This window comes from Borostomias antarcticus (assembly GCF_949987555.1).
Source record: "Borostomias antarcticus genome assembly, chromosome: 18".
NCBI classification, from domain to species: Eukaryota; Metazoa; Chordata; class Actinopteri; order Stomiiformes; family Stomiidae; genus Borostomias; species Borostomias antarcticus.
The window spans coordinates 1337898-1351742 of NC_140251.1; the positions used below are offsets into that span (position 1 = coordinate 1337898).

General features: G+C 41.6%; 1 protein-coding gene across 1 annotated transcript; it reads left to right on the forward strand.

Annotated features, from left to right (window-relative positions):
- Positions 1-553: 553 nt before the first annotated feature.
- Positions 554-13360, forward strand: LOC311321263 (putative oxidoreductase YjmC; the record flags this gene model as incomplete). The annotated part of the gene is made up of 11 exons (XM_084453208.1): positions 554-564; positions 2829-2977; positions 3117-3305; positions 4315-4376; positions 4495-4548; positions 5372-5470; positions 5914-6049; positions 6389-6507; positions 7265-7360; positions 7745-7855; positions 13276-13360. 11 exons carry the CDS (start codon positions 554-556, stop codon positions 13339-13341), a joined length of 1092 nt encoding a protein of 363 aa, XP_084309334.1. The 3' UTR covers positions 13342-13360.
- Positions 13361-13845: the final 485 nt, after the last annotated feature.

Consider the following 13845-nt stretch of genomic DNA (forward strand, 5'->3'; position numbering starts at 1 on the left):
TATTGTGCTGGATTAGCATTGGAAGCATTGAAACTGATGTGTCCTGGCGACAAGACCTATCTTAATTTATCAGACATTATTTCATGTCATTTCAATTCACAGTTATTTCAGTGGCATGACTATCTTCCATCCTACCAGTCCTGAACAGAAACAAGCCAGCCACGCACATAAGCCAGGTTAGACCTGGCCTGGTTAGTTGTGGGTAGCCTACAAATCCAAACACATGTTTTTCCAAAATAGAGAAAAAATACTGTAAATATGGTCAATCACATAGCCTACCTACAAATATCTTAGGTCTAATAGTAACTTCACATGGCACCACAGTGCCAAAATAAATTAAGCATGGTTTCATGACTTCAAAATATTCAAAAGTTCGCCTGTGGGCCTCGTGAACTTGTCATTCCGGAAAATGAGGATGCACGCAGAGTATGCTAAACCGGTCTCTCTTTTAACAAGAATATATATAGTCCTACCTGACTGCCTAACTCTGGGTGTTTCCAGTTTCGAGGTGGACTACAGCTGTGCGCAGGCCGCAGACCACAGACACGCAAGGATGAGTAACAGGTAGGCCTACATTTAGACACGGTCCCAAATGTTTTGTATATTTTTCAAGTATTGCTGAATATGATAATAACACTTTGATAACACGCCACATGAAGAAAGTAAAAAAGCAATTGCGCCCCATTAGAAATATAAGACATTTATTTTCAGCTACCCTACATGGGAGTGCATGTCTAGATAGGACTTGACCTTGTGGCAGAACTCAAAATTGTACGCTAAAGAAAATCTAGAATTCCAGTTTGGGAAGGAATAGGCCTAATTATCATGCTTGGAAATGCGTATGGCCTCGAGCAAAAACACTCCAGTTTTTATCAATTTTGACTGGATGGGCACCTTTTATGGGCCCAGTGCTTTTTATATTGTTGCCTTGTGGATTACTGTGTGAAGTGAACCAAACGGATAAACCAAGGATAGCATGTTTATTCCTTCCTACTAGGCCTACTGTAGCCTAAGAAGTTATTAGCCTACAATCATTTATTAAAAGTAAGAAGAGATAGTTGTGTTTGGAAGTGTGAGGTCTAACAGTAGTGTATTTCATACTCTTTGCCCATGTGGTCCCTTGCCTACTCACGTTTTGCTGGAGCAGGGCCCAGGTTGAAAATTCCCTGATGTAAACGTTCCTAAGAGTAAGCAACGTTCCTAAGAGTAAGCAACGTTCCTAAGAGTAAGCAGTAGGCTATGTTGGTAATGACTGCACATCATCCACAGCCTCATGTAGTCACACCATGCCTTTAGTGTAATCCTGCTCTTGTATTTTAAACAAGGTAGAAGAGTGACGTCTTTGTTTAATTCCAAAGTCCTTGTTAATGACCATATAGACGAAACTCCATGTACAGTACACCGCGTTTCAAACTGGCATAGACAGTGCATTGTGGGAACTAGATTATTTTCTGTTTGTGGATCTCCTCTCCATTTAGTGTAGATGCTAGGTGTTCTTAACTCATATGTGACAGTCTGTCATAACTTGTCAGAACAGTTTGAACAAGATGCGTTTTGTCAACATTTGCTTGGTTAGCTTTGTGATCTTTTATGCATAGCCTTGAACTCGAATTACATGTAACTTGAATTACATTGATCCAAATTCCAGTGCTCCCCTCTGATATTAGTAATTTGAGTGGTTCATGGGAAAAGGTGTCTACATTGACAGTGAATAGTTGAATAGTTACAAAATATGTATATATATATCTGGAGAAAAGTAAATGTATTACTTATAAACTCTCCATATGCCTCTTACCTCCTCTAACTGGTTGTCTTTTTAATTATAATGTTATGGGATTGACATTTGGGTGTAAATTGCATAGCCATGACCATACTGAAAACGACATACTGTATACTGTAGAAAGGCCCATATCCAAAGATTGCCCACAAAAAAACATTAAAATAGCAGCCCACCCTCCTATCTCATACTCTTGGCATAGTTGAATCCCTGACGTTGCTTATGTGAGTGAATATGGCCATGTGCAATCATTCATTGTATGTGATCACTGATATCTCTTAATTGTATTGTGTGGTTTCAAGCCATATTTATGTAATTGGTGAATTTGAACAGGACTGCTTTTTGCTGAATCAAGTGCATCCCAGCTGTGGCCAGACTGCTCTGTGGACCATGCTATTCTCTCAACCTGTGGTGCGCTGCTCATGACTATCAAATCATTTTAATGTTCAGAAAATAGAGGTAGTATATTATATGTGTCACAGAGCTCTGGAGTACTGTATGTCTGTTGCTTACATGACAACGTCTGGAATATAGGGAGTCAGTTTGTTTGGCTTTGGATAGGACTGTGAACTCTGCTGGCAGATACAATAAGGTTATGTTTATTTAATCGATTTTAGTTAATGGTGAACTTATGCTTTCTGATAACAGTAATTAATCTTTCAGAGTAACAGCTTACATTTCAGAGACAAAATGTAATATTACTGCAATATTGGGCGCTTAAAGAGTTTTGTTGGCAACAGAGTAGCAGGTGTTGTATCTTGGTGTATCATGAAGAGGCTAGAGGTGCAGGTACCACGGACATTAGGTTCAATCCAACTAGGACTGTGTAGGACAATATTAGAAATAAGTCTGGAAATACTGCAACTTGGATAAACCTAGCTGAGAAATAGCATGATATCAGAGAGCATAATATGAATGACGAGTGTCACAAATGTTACTCATGTGGTAATCAATTACCACAATATAATTAAATAAAAATTTAAATAGAAATGTATCCATTATTTATTTTTTTAAAGTACCCTTAGTCCCACCCCTGGCTAATTTTCCTCAGGTGTCTGATTGCCCACGATGTGGTGCAGGCCTTCATTGAGAGGTGCATGTTGGCAGTGGGTACCAAGCCAAGCCATGCCAGCAGCCTGGCTTTAGTTCTGGTGGCAGGTGACCGGAGGGGGCACTACAGCCATGGCCTTAATAGGATGGGTCAGTATGCCACACATGCACGCGCACACACACACACACACACACACACACACACACACACACACACACACACACAGACACACACACACACACACCATTTAGCAAGTGGTTTTCAATGACTCGTATCACTTCCATCCAGACATGTATGTGAAGGACATCCAGACAGGGATCTGTTCCAAGGACGGAGAGCCTGTCGTGGAGAAGGAGAGCGTGGCTACAGCCCTGGTGGATGGGAGGAACCTGCTGGGACCTGTGGTGGGCAACTTCTGCATGGACCTGGCCATCAAGAAGGCCCGCGACGTGGGTATCGGCTGGGTGGTGGCACACGGCAAGTCCTCTGCTATACCTGTAGCTGGTCTATACCTGTAGCTGGTCTATACCTGTACCTGGTCTATACCTGTAGCTGGTCTATACCTGTAGCTGGTCTATACCTGTACCTGCTTTATACCTGTAGCTGGTCTATACCTGTAGGTGGTCTATACCTGTACCTGGTCTATACCTGTAGCTGGTCTATACCTGTAGCTGGTCTATACCTGTAGCTGGTCTATACCTGTAGCTGGTCTAAGACTGGCTCCATTCACACTCAGACGCTCATGTGGCTCACATTGGATTTGGATGGAATGCACCATGATTCACAGCCAACACTGGGGGGTGTTCCAGAAGGGAAGGAAAGATGAAAATATGAATAATGATTTGTGTAACTGACTTTTAAACACTCCGAACAACCCAAGCTTATATTTCTTAATATCTAGAAAATCAAAAGTTGTATCTACAAACATTTCCAAAGTTAACTGGTTAACCTCCATAATTCTGCTTTTTAAACACACCAGTGGCGTTTAAGGGCTCATGGTGTGCAGGCGTGTCCCTATCCAGCACTGACACGTCAAATCATCAACGTCTGGCTTGATTAAACAACAAACTAGGCCACCAGCATCGGATTGGCAATGTTGACACGTTTTGCTTACATTTGAGTACATGTATGACCTGAGGCATGACTTAATTTACTGGTTCTACTAGTATGATATTAACATGAGGCTGGAAGAAAAAACATAGAGAAGCTGCTTCCCCCGTCAGGTAAGTAGGTATACTACTGAGTATATATCTCAGGTAAGTAGGTATACTACTGAGTATATATCTCAGGTAAGTAGGTATACTACTGAGTATATATCTCAGGTAAGTAGGTATACTACTGAGGAAATATCTCATATTGATGAGATCCATGAAAGGGATCTTTGAAAGGGAGTAATCATGTCCATGCAGAGAGAATCATTCTGCAGTAAAGAACGCCCCCTGTTCATAAAAGCACTTTAACTTATCTGGATCCTTTTTATGTTCAGGATCCAACCACTACGGCATTGCTGGTTATTACTCCATGCAGGCACTGAAGGCAAACATGGTCGTAAGTGCCATTTTTCTGCTTTGTTTTGACCCAGTTGACCTTTGTCATGTCACCACCAAGTGGCAGTTGTAGGTATTGCATCAGTCTGATCAAATCAGTCTTGTGTTGTCTTTCACAGGGCATGTCCTACACAAACACTTCTCCACTGGTGGTCCCTACACGTGCTAAAGAGGTAGCTAAACCTTGCCTCATTGGTATACTTGTGTCCTTTCTGTGTCACATCTCACATATTTCCTTTTATGTGCATTTACTGCCTTACAGAAATCAGTTGTTGAGTTAAAGTGACCATATTAGTGACATATAGTGACATATAACTTACAGTATACTCAGTTTAGATTCAGTTTATTCTATGTTGCTGATTGAATCCTACACACACACGCTGCATTGTTTTATAAAACTGTTGTGTGTCGACCTGACACTGAATTTTAGAAATTGCCGTCTCTCACATAGATTAGATGAGCTACAGCGGAATTGTGTTTTCCTCTGCACTCTCCTCTCTCTCTAGTGTACACTGCACTCTCTCTAGTGTACACTGCACTCTCCCCTCTCTCTAGTGTACACTGCACTCTCTCTAGTGTACACTGCACTCTCCCCTCTCTCTAGTGTACACTGCACTCTCCTCTCTCTCTAGTGTACCCTGCACTCTCCCCTCTCTCTAGTGTACACTGCACTCTCTCTAGTGTACACTGCACTCTCCCCTCTCTCTAGTGTACACTGCACTCTCCCCTCTCTCTAGTGTACACTGCACTCTCCCCTCTCTCTAGTGTACACTGCACTCTCTCTAGTGTACACTGCACTCTCCTCTCTCTCTAGTGTACACTGCACTCTCCCCTCTCTCTAGTGTACCCTGCACTCTCCCCTCTCTCTAGTGTACACTGCACTCTCTCTAGTGTACACTGCACTCTCCTCTCTCTCTAGTGTACACTGCACTCTCCCCTCTCTCTAGTGTACACTGCACTCTCTCTAGTGTAGACTGCACTCTCCCCTCTCTCTAGTGTACCCTGGGCACCAATCCAATAAGCGTAGCAGCTCCAGCCAGAGAGGGAGACAGCCTTGTCTTGGACATGGCCACGTCTGCAGTTGCGCTGGGAAAAGTAAGATGGGGAAGGAACCTGTATGACCTTTTGACACATGACAACAAAATGAGCACATGACCCTTCATTTCCATTGTCAGTTATTTTTATTTTGTAATTCATTGTGTGTCTTTTTAGTAAGATATAATTTAATAGGATATGCAGGATAGTTATGTATAGGGATTATACATTTGTTGCAAATTGCAGTGTACGTACACTCAGAGCTTCACTGGATGTGTGTGTGTGTGTGTGTGTGTGTGTGTGTGTGTGTGTGTGTGTGTGTGTGTGTGTGTGCTTCAATGCATTTGTGTGTGGCTTGTATACTTGTGTGCGTGTGTGTGTGTGTGTGTGTGTGTGTATGTGTGTGTGTATGTGTGTATGTGTGTGTGTGTGTGTATGAGTGTGTGTGTATGTGTGTGTGTATGTGTGTGTGTGTGTGTGTGTGTGTGTGTGTGTACCTGCAGATTGAGCTCCATGACCGGCGTGGGGCCAGTATCCCGGAAGGCTGGGGCTGTGACGCCCAGGGCCGGCTGAGCACAGACCCAGCCAAGGTGCTCAACGGAGGGGGACTGGTCCCCATCGGGGGCTGCGAGGCCACAGGTCACATATTCGCTTTAAAACATCAATTCAAAGCCTGGAAAATAATGCATGTACCACATATGACCAAGCACATTTTCATCAGATTTTCTGGAATATCTCAGTTATGCCACAGAAGTCCAGCTTATGTACAACATTATTCAAGTTAATGATCCCTATTTTCAGGGACCTCAGTAAATGATGGATCTCTCTATCCATCTCTTATCACTCTTATCTAACTTTCTCTCTCTCTCTCTCTCTCTCTGTTTTACACTCTCTCCTGCCCCCCCTCCCAAAACTCCTATTTCTACTGTAGCTTTCTCTCCCACTAACTCTGTCTCTCTTTACTTCTCGCTCTCTCAGGTGGTTACAAAGGCTATGGTCTCGGCCTGATGGTCGAGGTGTTCTGTGGAATGCTATCTGGGTCCCAGTATAGCAAACACATCCGCACATGGAAGAACACTGACCGAGTAGCAGACCTGGTGAGCATGTCTAGGGGGTGGGTTGTGAGCTGGTGAGCATGTCTAGGGGGTGGGTTGTGAGCTGGTGAGCATGTCTAGGGGGTGGGTTGTGAGCTGGTGAGCATGTCTAGGGGGTGGGTTGTGACCTGGTGAGCATGTCTAGGGGGTGGGTTGTGAGCTGGTGAGCATGTCTAGAGGGTGGGTTGTGAGCTGGTGAGCATGTCTAGGGGGTGGGTTGTGAGCTGGTGAGCATGTCTAGGGGGTGGGTTGTGAGCTGGTGAGCATGTCTAGGGGGTGGGTTGTGACCTGGTGAGCATGTCTAGGGGGTGGGTTGTGAGCTGGTGAGCATGTCTAGAGGGTGGGTTGTGAGCTGGTGAGCATGTCTAGGGGGTGGGTTGTGAGCTGGTGAGCATGTCTAGGGGGTGGGTTGTGAGCTGGTGAGCAGGTCTAGGGGGTGGGTTGTGAGCTGGTGAGCATGTCTAGGGAGTGGGTTGTGAGCTGGTGAGCATGTCTAGGGGGTGGGTTGTGACCTGGTGAGCATGTCTAGGGGGTGGGTTGGTGAGCTAACCTTGTGTTATGAACCTGGGACTGTAAGAAGCAAAGCAAAAGTAACTGAACTATTCTAGTTGTGTTTTATTTTTTCACTGCTGTATCATTATATGTTACTTTTTCAACTCAAGTGAGTAAGTATATAGCAAAGACAATTAAATAGCCTGTCCCTGTTTTACCCTTCCTGCATTTGATGTTTTTTTGTGTGATTCTGGTGATGTTTCTTCAGGGTCAATGTTTTGTGGCGATAAACCCAGAAAACTTTGCCCCAGGGTTCAATGACAGAATGTCTGACCTGCTGTCCGTGCACAGAGGCCTGGAGCCAGTGAGTAGCTGATATTTGTCTCACTAATAATGGTTTATTATTCCTTTCAATGTACAACGTACATTACTGCTCACATAAAGGGTTTAAAAAGATAACTTGAACTTCTGCCATCGATAGCATTTTATTTTTACAGCAAGGTTTTAGAACATGCATTTACCAAATAATACCCTATATACATCCCTAAGACTACTACAGTACTACTACAACAACAACAACAACAACAACAACTACTACTACTACTATTACTATAGCTACCACTACTGTCACATTTTATTTATAAAACACTTATTACAAAACACAGTGTATTTAACATGAATTACACATGGTAAGTAGTTGATATGAGGGAGTCATGTGCCTGTGGCGCTCATGTTTGTCTTGTTTCAGGCTGATCCAGACAGTGAGGTCCTGGCTCCAGGAGACCCAGAGAAGATACACATCCAAAGGTGTGATGACATGGGGGGTATTCCCTACCACATCAACGTGGTCACGGCTATGGTGAGGGAAACCTCCTCTCTCTTTCCCTCTCTTCTCACTCACACGGCTTGCTTTTTCCTTCACTCTTCTTCACTTCTTCTGTCAATGAATGGGTTCATCTCTCATCTCAGTTTGAGTCAACCACCACTCAGTATATCCAGTCCCATGCTGCCATGTATTGCTGTTTTAGAGCCCTTTCCCACCCCCTAGGGACTACACCCCTCCTCTCTTTGCTCTCAGCACGCATATTCCATAGTTATCCAACAAACCATTCATACATTGTGTCCATTTTGTACATACTCATGTCCCATCATTGTCCCACTTTCTTCTGCTTTTCACAATGATTGTGCAAAACAAATCTGTGTCAGTCCTCTGTTGCCAGGTGATAGGCTCTGTTGCCTGGCGATAGGCTTATTTCTCAACAGGAAAAAACACCTGAGAAAAATCCCTAAGCAGTAAGAGTGGTCATTTCAATAACCAATACCCACTCAACAATGTGCCATATTTTAAGGTCAAATGAGCCACATGTTCAGTACATAAAAGTCTCACTCATTTTGTAAACTGGGAACGTTTGACTGTGAAGATAGAGGACAAAAAAAAGAATAGAGGAAAAGTGCAGAGACATTTTGAAGAGAACTCTGCTGCAGTCTGCCACCTGTAGTCCAGGGGTCAATACTGATATCTTCACAAATGGGTACCACCCAAGGTGACCAAACAACATTGGTATATTTCCAATGTCTCTAGTTTATATTTTGGTATGACAACCCTGCCTATCGAGTAGCTTAATGACAGTAATCACTCTATAAACAAACCCCATTTAAAATGAAAAAAAACTGATTACTGTATCTTTTTTTAAATGTATTTATTTATTTATCTATCTATTTATTTATTTATTCATTCATTTATTTTACTTCTAGACAATATTTTGGGAAATCATTGATCTTTCAAACCTTATATGAATATGTCTCCAATGAGTTTCATCTTTCATTCTCATACACATACATTGGTATAAGGTTGCACAGTTAACCCTTTGATGCACAAGCTATGCAATCCCCCTAATGCACAACATGTAGTGCAGGGGCCAATCCAGATTTCAGATTATTAGTGTTACTGTTTTGGAATGTTAGTGTTACCAGAGTGTTATGAAAATATTAATACATAAACTCAGAGAGTCCAGGCCTCCGCCCATGAATGCACGTGCTCAGCATGTAGGCTACAGTGACATTAGGGTGCCGATACTTAGAGGCGACAAATGTCAAAAATATCCTGGTGGTGCATCACCATGTCAGTTTATGAGCAGCTGGGTTTGACACTCCTTGGGTCAGCTGAGCGGGAGCTCTTCAGCTCTGCTCTCTGAGGTACCTAGCTAGCTGGATATGACAGAACCCACAGCAGTAGTCTAGCTAGCTGGATATGACAGAACCCACAGCAGTAATCTAGCTAGCTGGATATGACAGAACCAACAGTAGTAATCTAGCTAGCTGGATATGACAGAACCCACAGCAGTAATCTAGCTAGCTGGATATGATAAAACCAACAGTAGTAATCTAGCTAGCTGGATATGACAGAACCAACAGTAGTAATCTATCTAGCCACGAGCATTACTAGCTACTCCAATGCAATTGATCTTCGCCATGATTAAACAAGTCAAAATGAATGGAGGTGAATGGAAGGCCATGTGTGGATGGTCTGTGGCGCCCCCCTCGGGTCGGAGCCGGCGGAGGGCAGTTCGGTGCACTCTGGGCTCTCCCCCGCACCCTCCAGTCCAAACCCTGTGTCTCTAGAGCCCCCCGCATGGGGAGCTGGCTTTGATCTAAGTTTTCTTTTAATTAATGGATTCACCTAGTAATTCAGATCCACCCCCAAATGTAATAGGCTCAAAATTGGTCCAAATCAGACACCTGAGATTGTGACCCAGAGGGGGAGTGTTTGGGTTATCCTAAACTAAACTGACCAATTGTGCTGTTGTGTAAAGTATGTGTGTAACCAGGAATGTGAATGAACAGAAGAGAAATTGGGAGGGTAAATTATCAGTTCATCCAGATGACAGGTGAGAGTATTAAAGCACTGATGTGTGCCTGTCTATGTCTGTCTGTCTGTCTGCCTGTCTGTCTGTCTGTCTGTCTGTCTGTCTGTCTGTCTGTCTGTCTGTCTGTCTGTCTGCCCGCCTGCCTGTTTATATGTCTGTCTATCAGTCTTTCTGTGTCAATAAAAAGAAGGATTAATCATCCATTCCCCTGTTCTCTTTATCATGTTGGAGATACTGTATCTACAGTATCTGGGAATTCACTTTCAAACAAACATTTCTTTTTAAATCTGCTGATCACATGTTATGGCCTTAATCGACTGCTTCATTCCTTTGGGGTTAGGAATGTCTCATGACATGTTTTAGGCATGGGGAGATTTTAGGAATGAGGAAGTGCAGTTGTTTTGTTCTCTATGTTATCACTTATGTAATGATCACAACCAACCTTAACAACTGCTCCCACTTCTGCTTGGACCAGTTGATCCAGTTTGTACATTCCTCATAGAGCTTCTGCTAGTGTGTTTTGGCTACTGTAGTTCACTCTCATTACTCCTAATTCCACTGCATTAAACATTGATATTTGCAAATGAATATACATTCAAAGTGTATTCTTTTAAGTACGTTTTTAACGTATGGACAGAGTTGAAGGAGTAGTAAAGGGAACATGCATGTTTAGCCCTGTTTTAAGGTTACTTATGATCATATACAATGGTTCAGATCAAAACGTTGACAAAACTAGCACTAGCACTAGCAGAAAGTCTGATAATTGCTCTACCACCGAGTTTCATGAAAGTCCAAATGCCTGCTAAAAAATGCACACACACACACACCACCAGAAATAGACCTTCTCACTCTGCGCCGGAGGGAATGACCTCTGTTATGACTTTAACGCCTCATTAATGTCATTCAGTATAACAAAGGCTTGGAGAACACAGACCTCCGCCCATTAATGCATTTCCTGGCTCTGTGCACACGGACTAAGTTTGTTAGGTTGAGAGCTTGATGCCAGTTCAAACCTTGGTTCTCTGTGACCTTCCCATGACCTTTCCAATTACCCCGGTCCAGAACATGCAGGTGAATGGCTGGCTGTGTTTGTGGACCCGGCCTATGATTTGGATCTGCTCCAAGATTTATAGAATAGAAGGCTAAAATGCTTAATCAGAGTGGTATTTTCAGTTTTTCTTTTAATTGAAAGACTTTTTATTTATTTATTTATTTATTTTTTTAAAAAAAGAAGATGTTTTTAGAACTCCAGGGAAAAGAATAGGGGACCTTTAACAAAATAATTTGATCCATATCTGGGAACTTGAGTAATACAAAAATACAAAAAATACAATGTAATACAAAAACTGTATTTCTTCATAGAGTAGCTTGCACACTCTGATGTTCCAATGTTGACTTTTACTAGACGCGCTTTGAGCCTCTGCTTTTCGTCAGTTCATCTTTCAAACAGTGTGTCACACCCATAAAAATAGATGATCTGTTAGGGTAATGTTTTCATCATTACCTCACCCAGTAGCCTGATAAGTGATGTGATCTTTTCAACTTTTCATGTTCATAAAGTAAGAAAGGAAAAATGTAAATAATGATTTGTGATAATGTTTGACCCATGCTGTGCATTAGAAGGGGTTTGCAGCTTGTGCATCAAAGGGTTAACTGTGTAACATTATACCAATGCTTGAGTGTATGTGAAAGATAAAACGCATTGGAGACATAACCACTGTTTGTAAAACCACTGGTCAATATTTTACAGAAGACAAAATAAATGATATATACCATACAGGAATCAGGATTTAGTCATTTTATATCAGGTTTGTTTATAGAGTGATGCCTGTCATGAAGCTACTAGATGGGGGGGTTACCATCCCAAAATAGAAACTAGAGACATGTAGGAGGACAGAAATACCATTATTCTTTGGTCACCATTGATGTTACCAAAATCCGGATTGGCCCCTGGACTACTGGGACTTGGCGGAAGATTATGATCCAAAACATACAGTCAAAGCCACACTGGAGTAGCTTAAAAACAAAAAAAGGAAATATCCTGGAATGGTCCAGTCAAAGCCCAGACCTCCATCTAATTGAGAATCTGTGGCAAGACTGTGGATGACAATTACTGCGTCCAGATGTGCGAAGCTAATCGAGACTGAACTAAACAAAACAGACTCACAACTGTAATTGCTGTCATAGGTGCTTCTACCAAGGGTAAATACGTATTGAATACATTAGATTTTTTTGGGGGTTGGGGTGGTAGTTAACTTAGTTATTTTTCTAACTTATAGAGTTATACATTATAGAGTACTTTGTGTTTTTCAGTGACCAAAAAACTGATTCCATGTTGTGGGCGGTGTTTACTTTTATTAGGCACTATATGTTCTATTTTTACTCAGGGATAATTCAAAACATCATTACGAAACCTTATTTATTTAAGAGAAAAAATGTTAAATACCATGAATCATTGATATGATATTACAGATAATTTATAATTCAATTTAAACACATAATTTATAATTCAATTTAAACAGTCTTGGAACTTGAATTAAATGTTTTGAAATCCTCAAATCTCAGAAGAAAGCTCAGAACCTTATGTTTAATGCTTGGTATTAACCACGGCCACTAGATGGCGACACATTATCATAAATATCAGTTGCAGGGCACTGAGCAGGGTCAAGGTACATTTTCACTTTGACTTAGTACAGTATGAAGTTAAGTTACCATTTCAGTATATATCTGACTATTCTGATTGTGTCTGATTTACATGACATCTGAACACAGCCCTGCTGATAGTGAAATGTGTATTAGAACCTTGGATGTATTAATAGAACGATTAGAACATATAATTGGGTTGAGATGTTGTTGGATTGGTTCATTGCTTGTCAGAAAAGACAGATTCATTTGGGGAAAGATGAAATCTTTGTCATTTTTATTTCCCTATATAATTCTGTGTATAATCTATTGATAAGCCTTTAAGTAATGTTTAGTTACTCTGCTATCAAGGTAGGACAAAGTGGTAACTACTAATAAGATGAATAAAAAGTTATTGCCTGTAAATTAATGATACATGTGAGTCACTGGCAATATTTATAACATTATGCATTCTAGTAAACAACTACAAATGGTACTTAAAGAGCACAGACTTCCGCCCCTGAATGAATTTCGTGGCTCTGTGCCAAAATTGAATAGGTTCTAAGTTGGCCCATGCTTCACCCCTCCACCGAGTTTCTTGAAAAGCAGTCTGGTAGTTTTTGTGTAATCCTAATCCAAAAAATAAATGGAAGTGAATGGCCATCCAGGCTGGTTATCAAACCCCAACCCCCTGTGTATAACAAGCAGTTCATACAGTACAAACAATTCATACTGTACACTGTATCTACTTTGTGCCATATCATTTCCCTATTGTTTTGCTGCTTTTCAGAACGATTGCGCAGAAAGAATTGGTGTCAAGCAGCTGTTGCCACTTGATCATCTCATCTCTAATTGATCCCTGATCCATTGATAAGAGTGGCTTAATCAACCTTTCACCTCAGCACGACCACCAGAAAAAAACACAGGGAAAATAGACCTAAGCAGTCAGAGTGGTTATTTCAGTAAAGCAGTCAGAGTGGTTATTTCGGTAACCACTCAAAAATTTGATCGCATGTTTGATATTTTAAGGTGGTAAGTGGTAATGCCACAAAAACATTGGCAGACCTGTAAACTCTTTTGCTACACCCCTTCCACGTACACAGCACAAAAGTAAATTTGAAGTGTAGACATGCGCAGGCTGTCTAAACAAATGTTGGGCTATATAAATATCTATACCTCGCACCAGAAACAAAGCATGTGACAGCGCTTCACTGGGAAATGTATATTATATGATGTATATTTGTGGAATTGATGGAGTTACTGATATGAGCCAAGGGTCTAAAGAGTTTGTAGTGCTTATTCAAATTATTCAGTCTACCTCTTTTATACAAGTTCATATTTGTAATGTCACTCAGGGCAA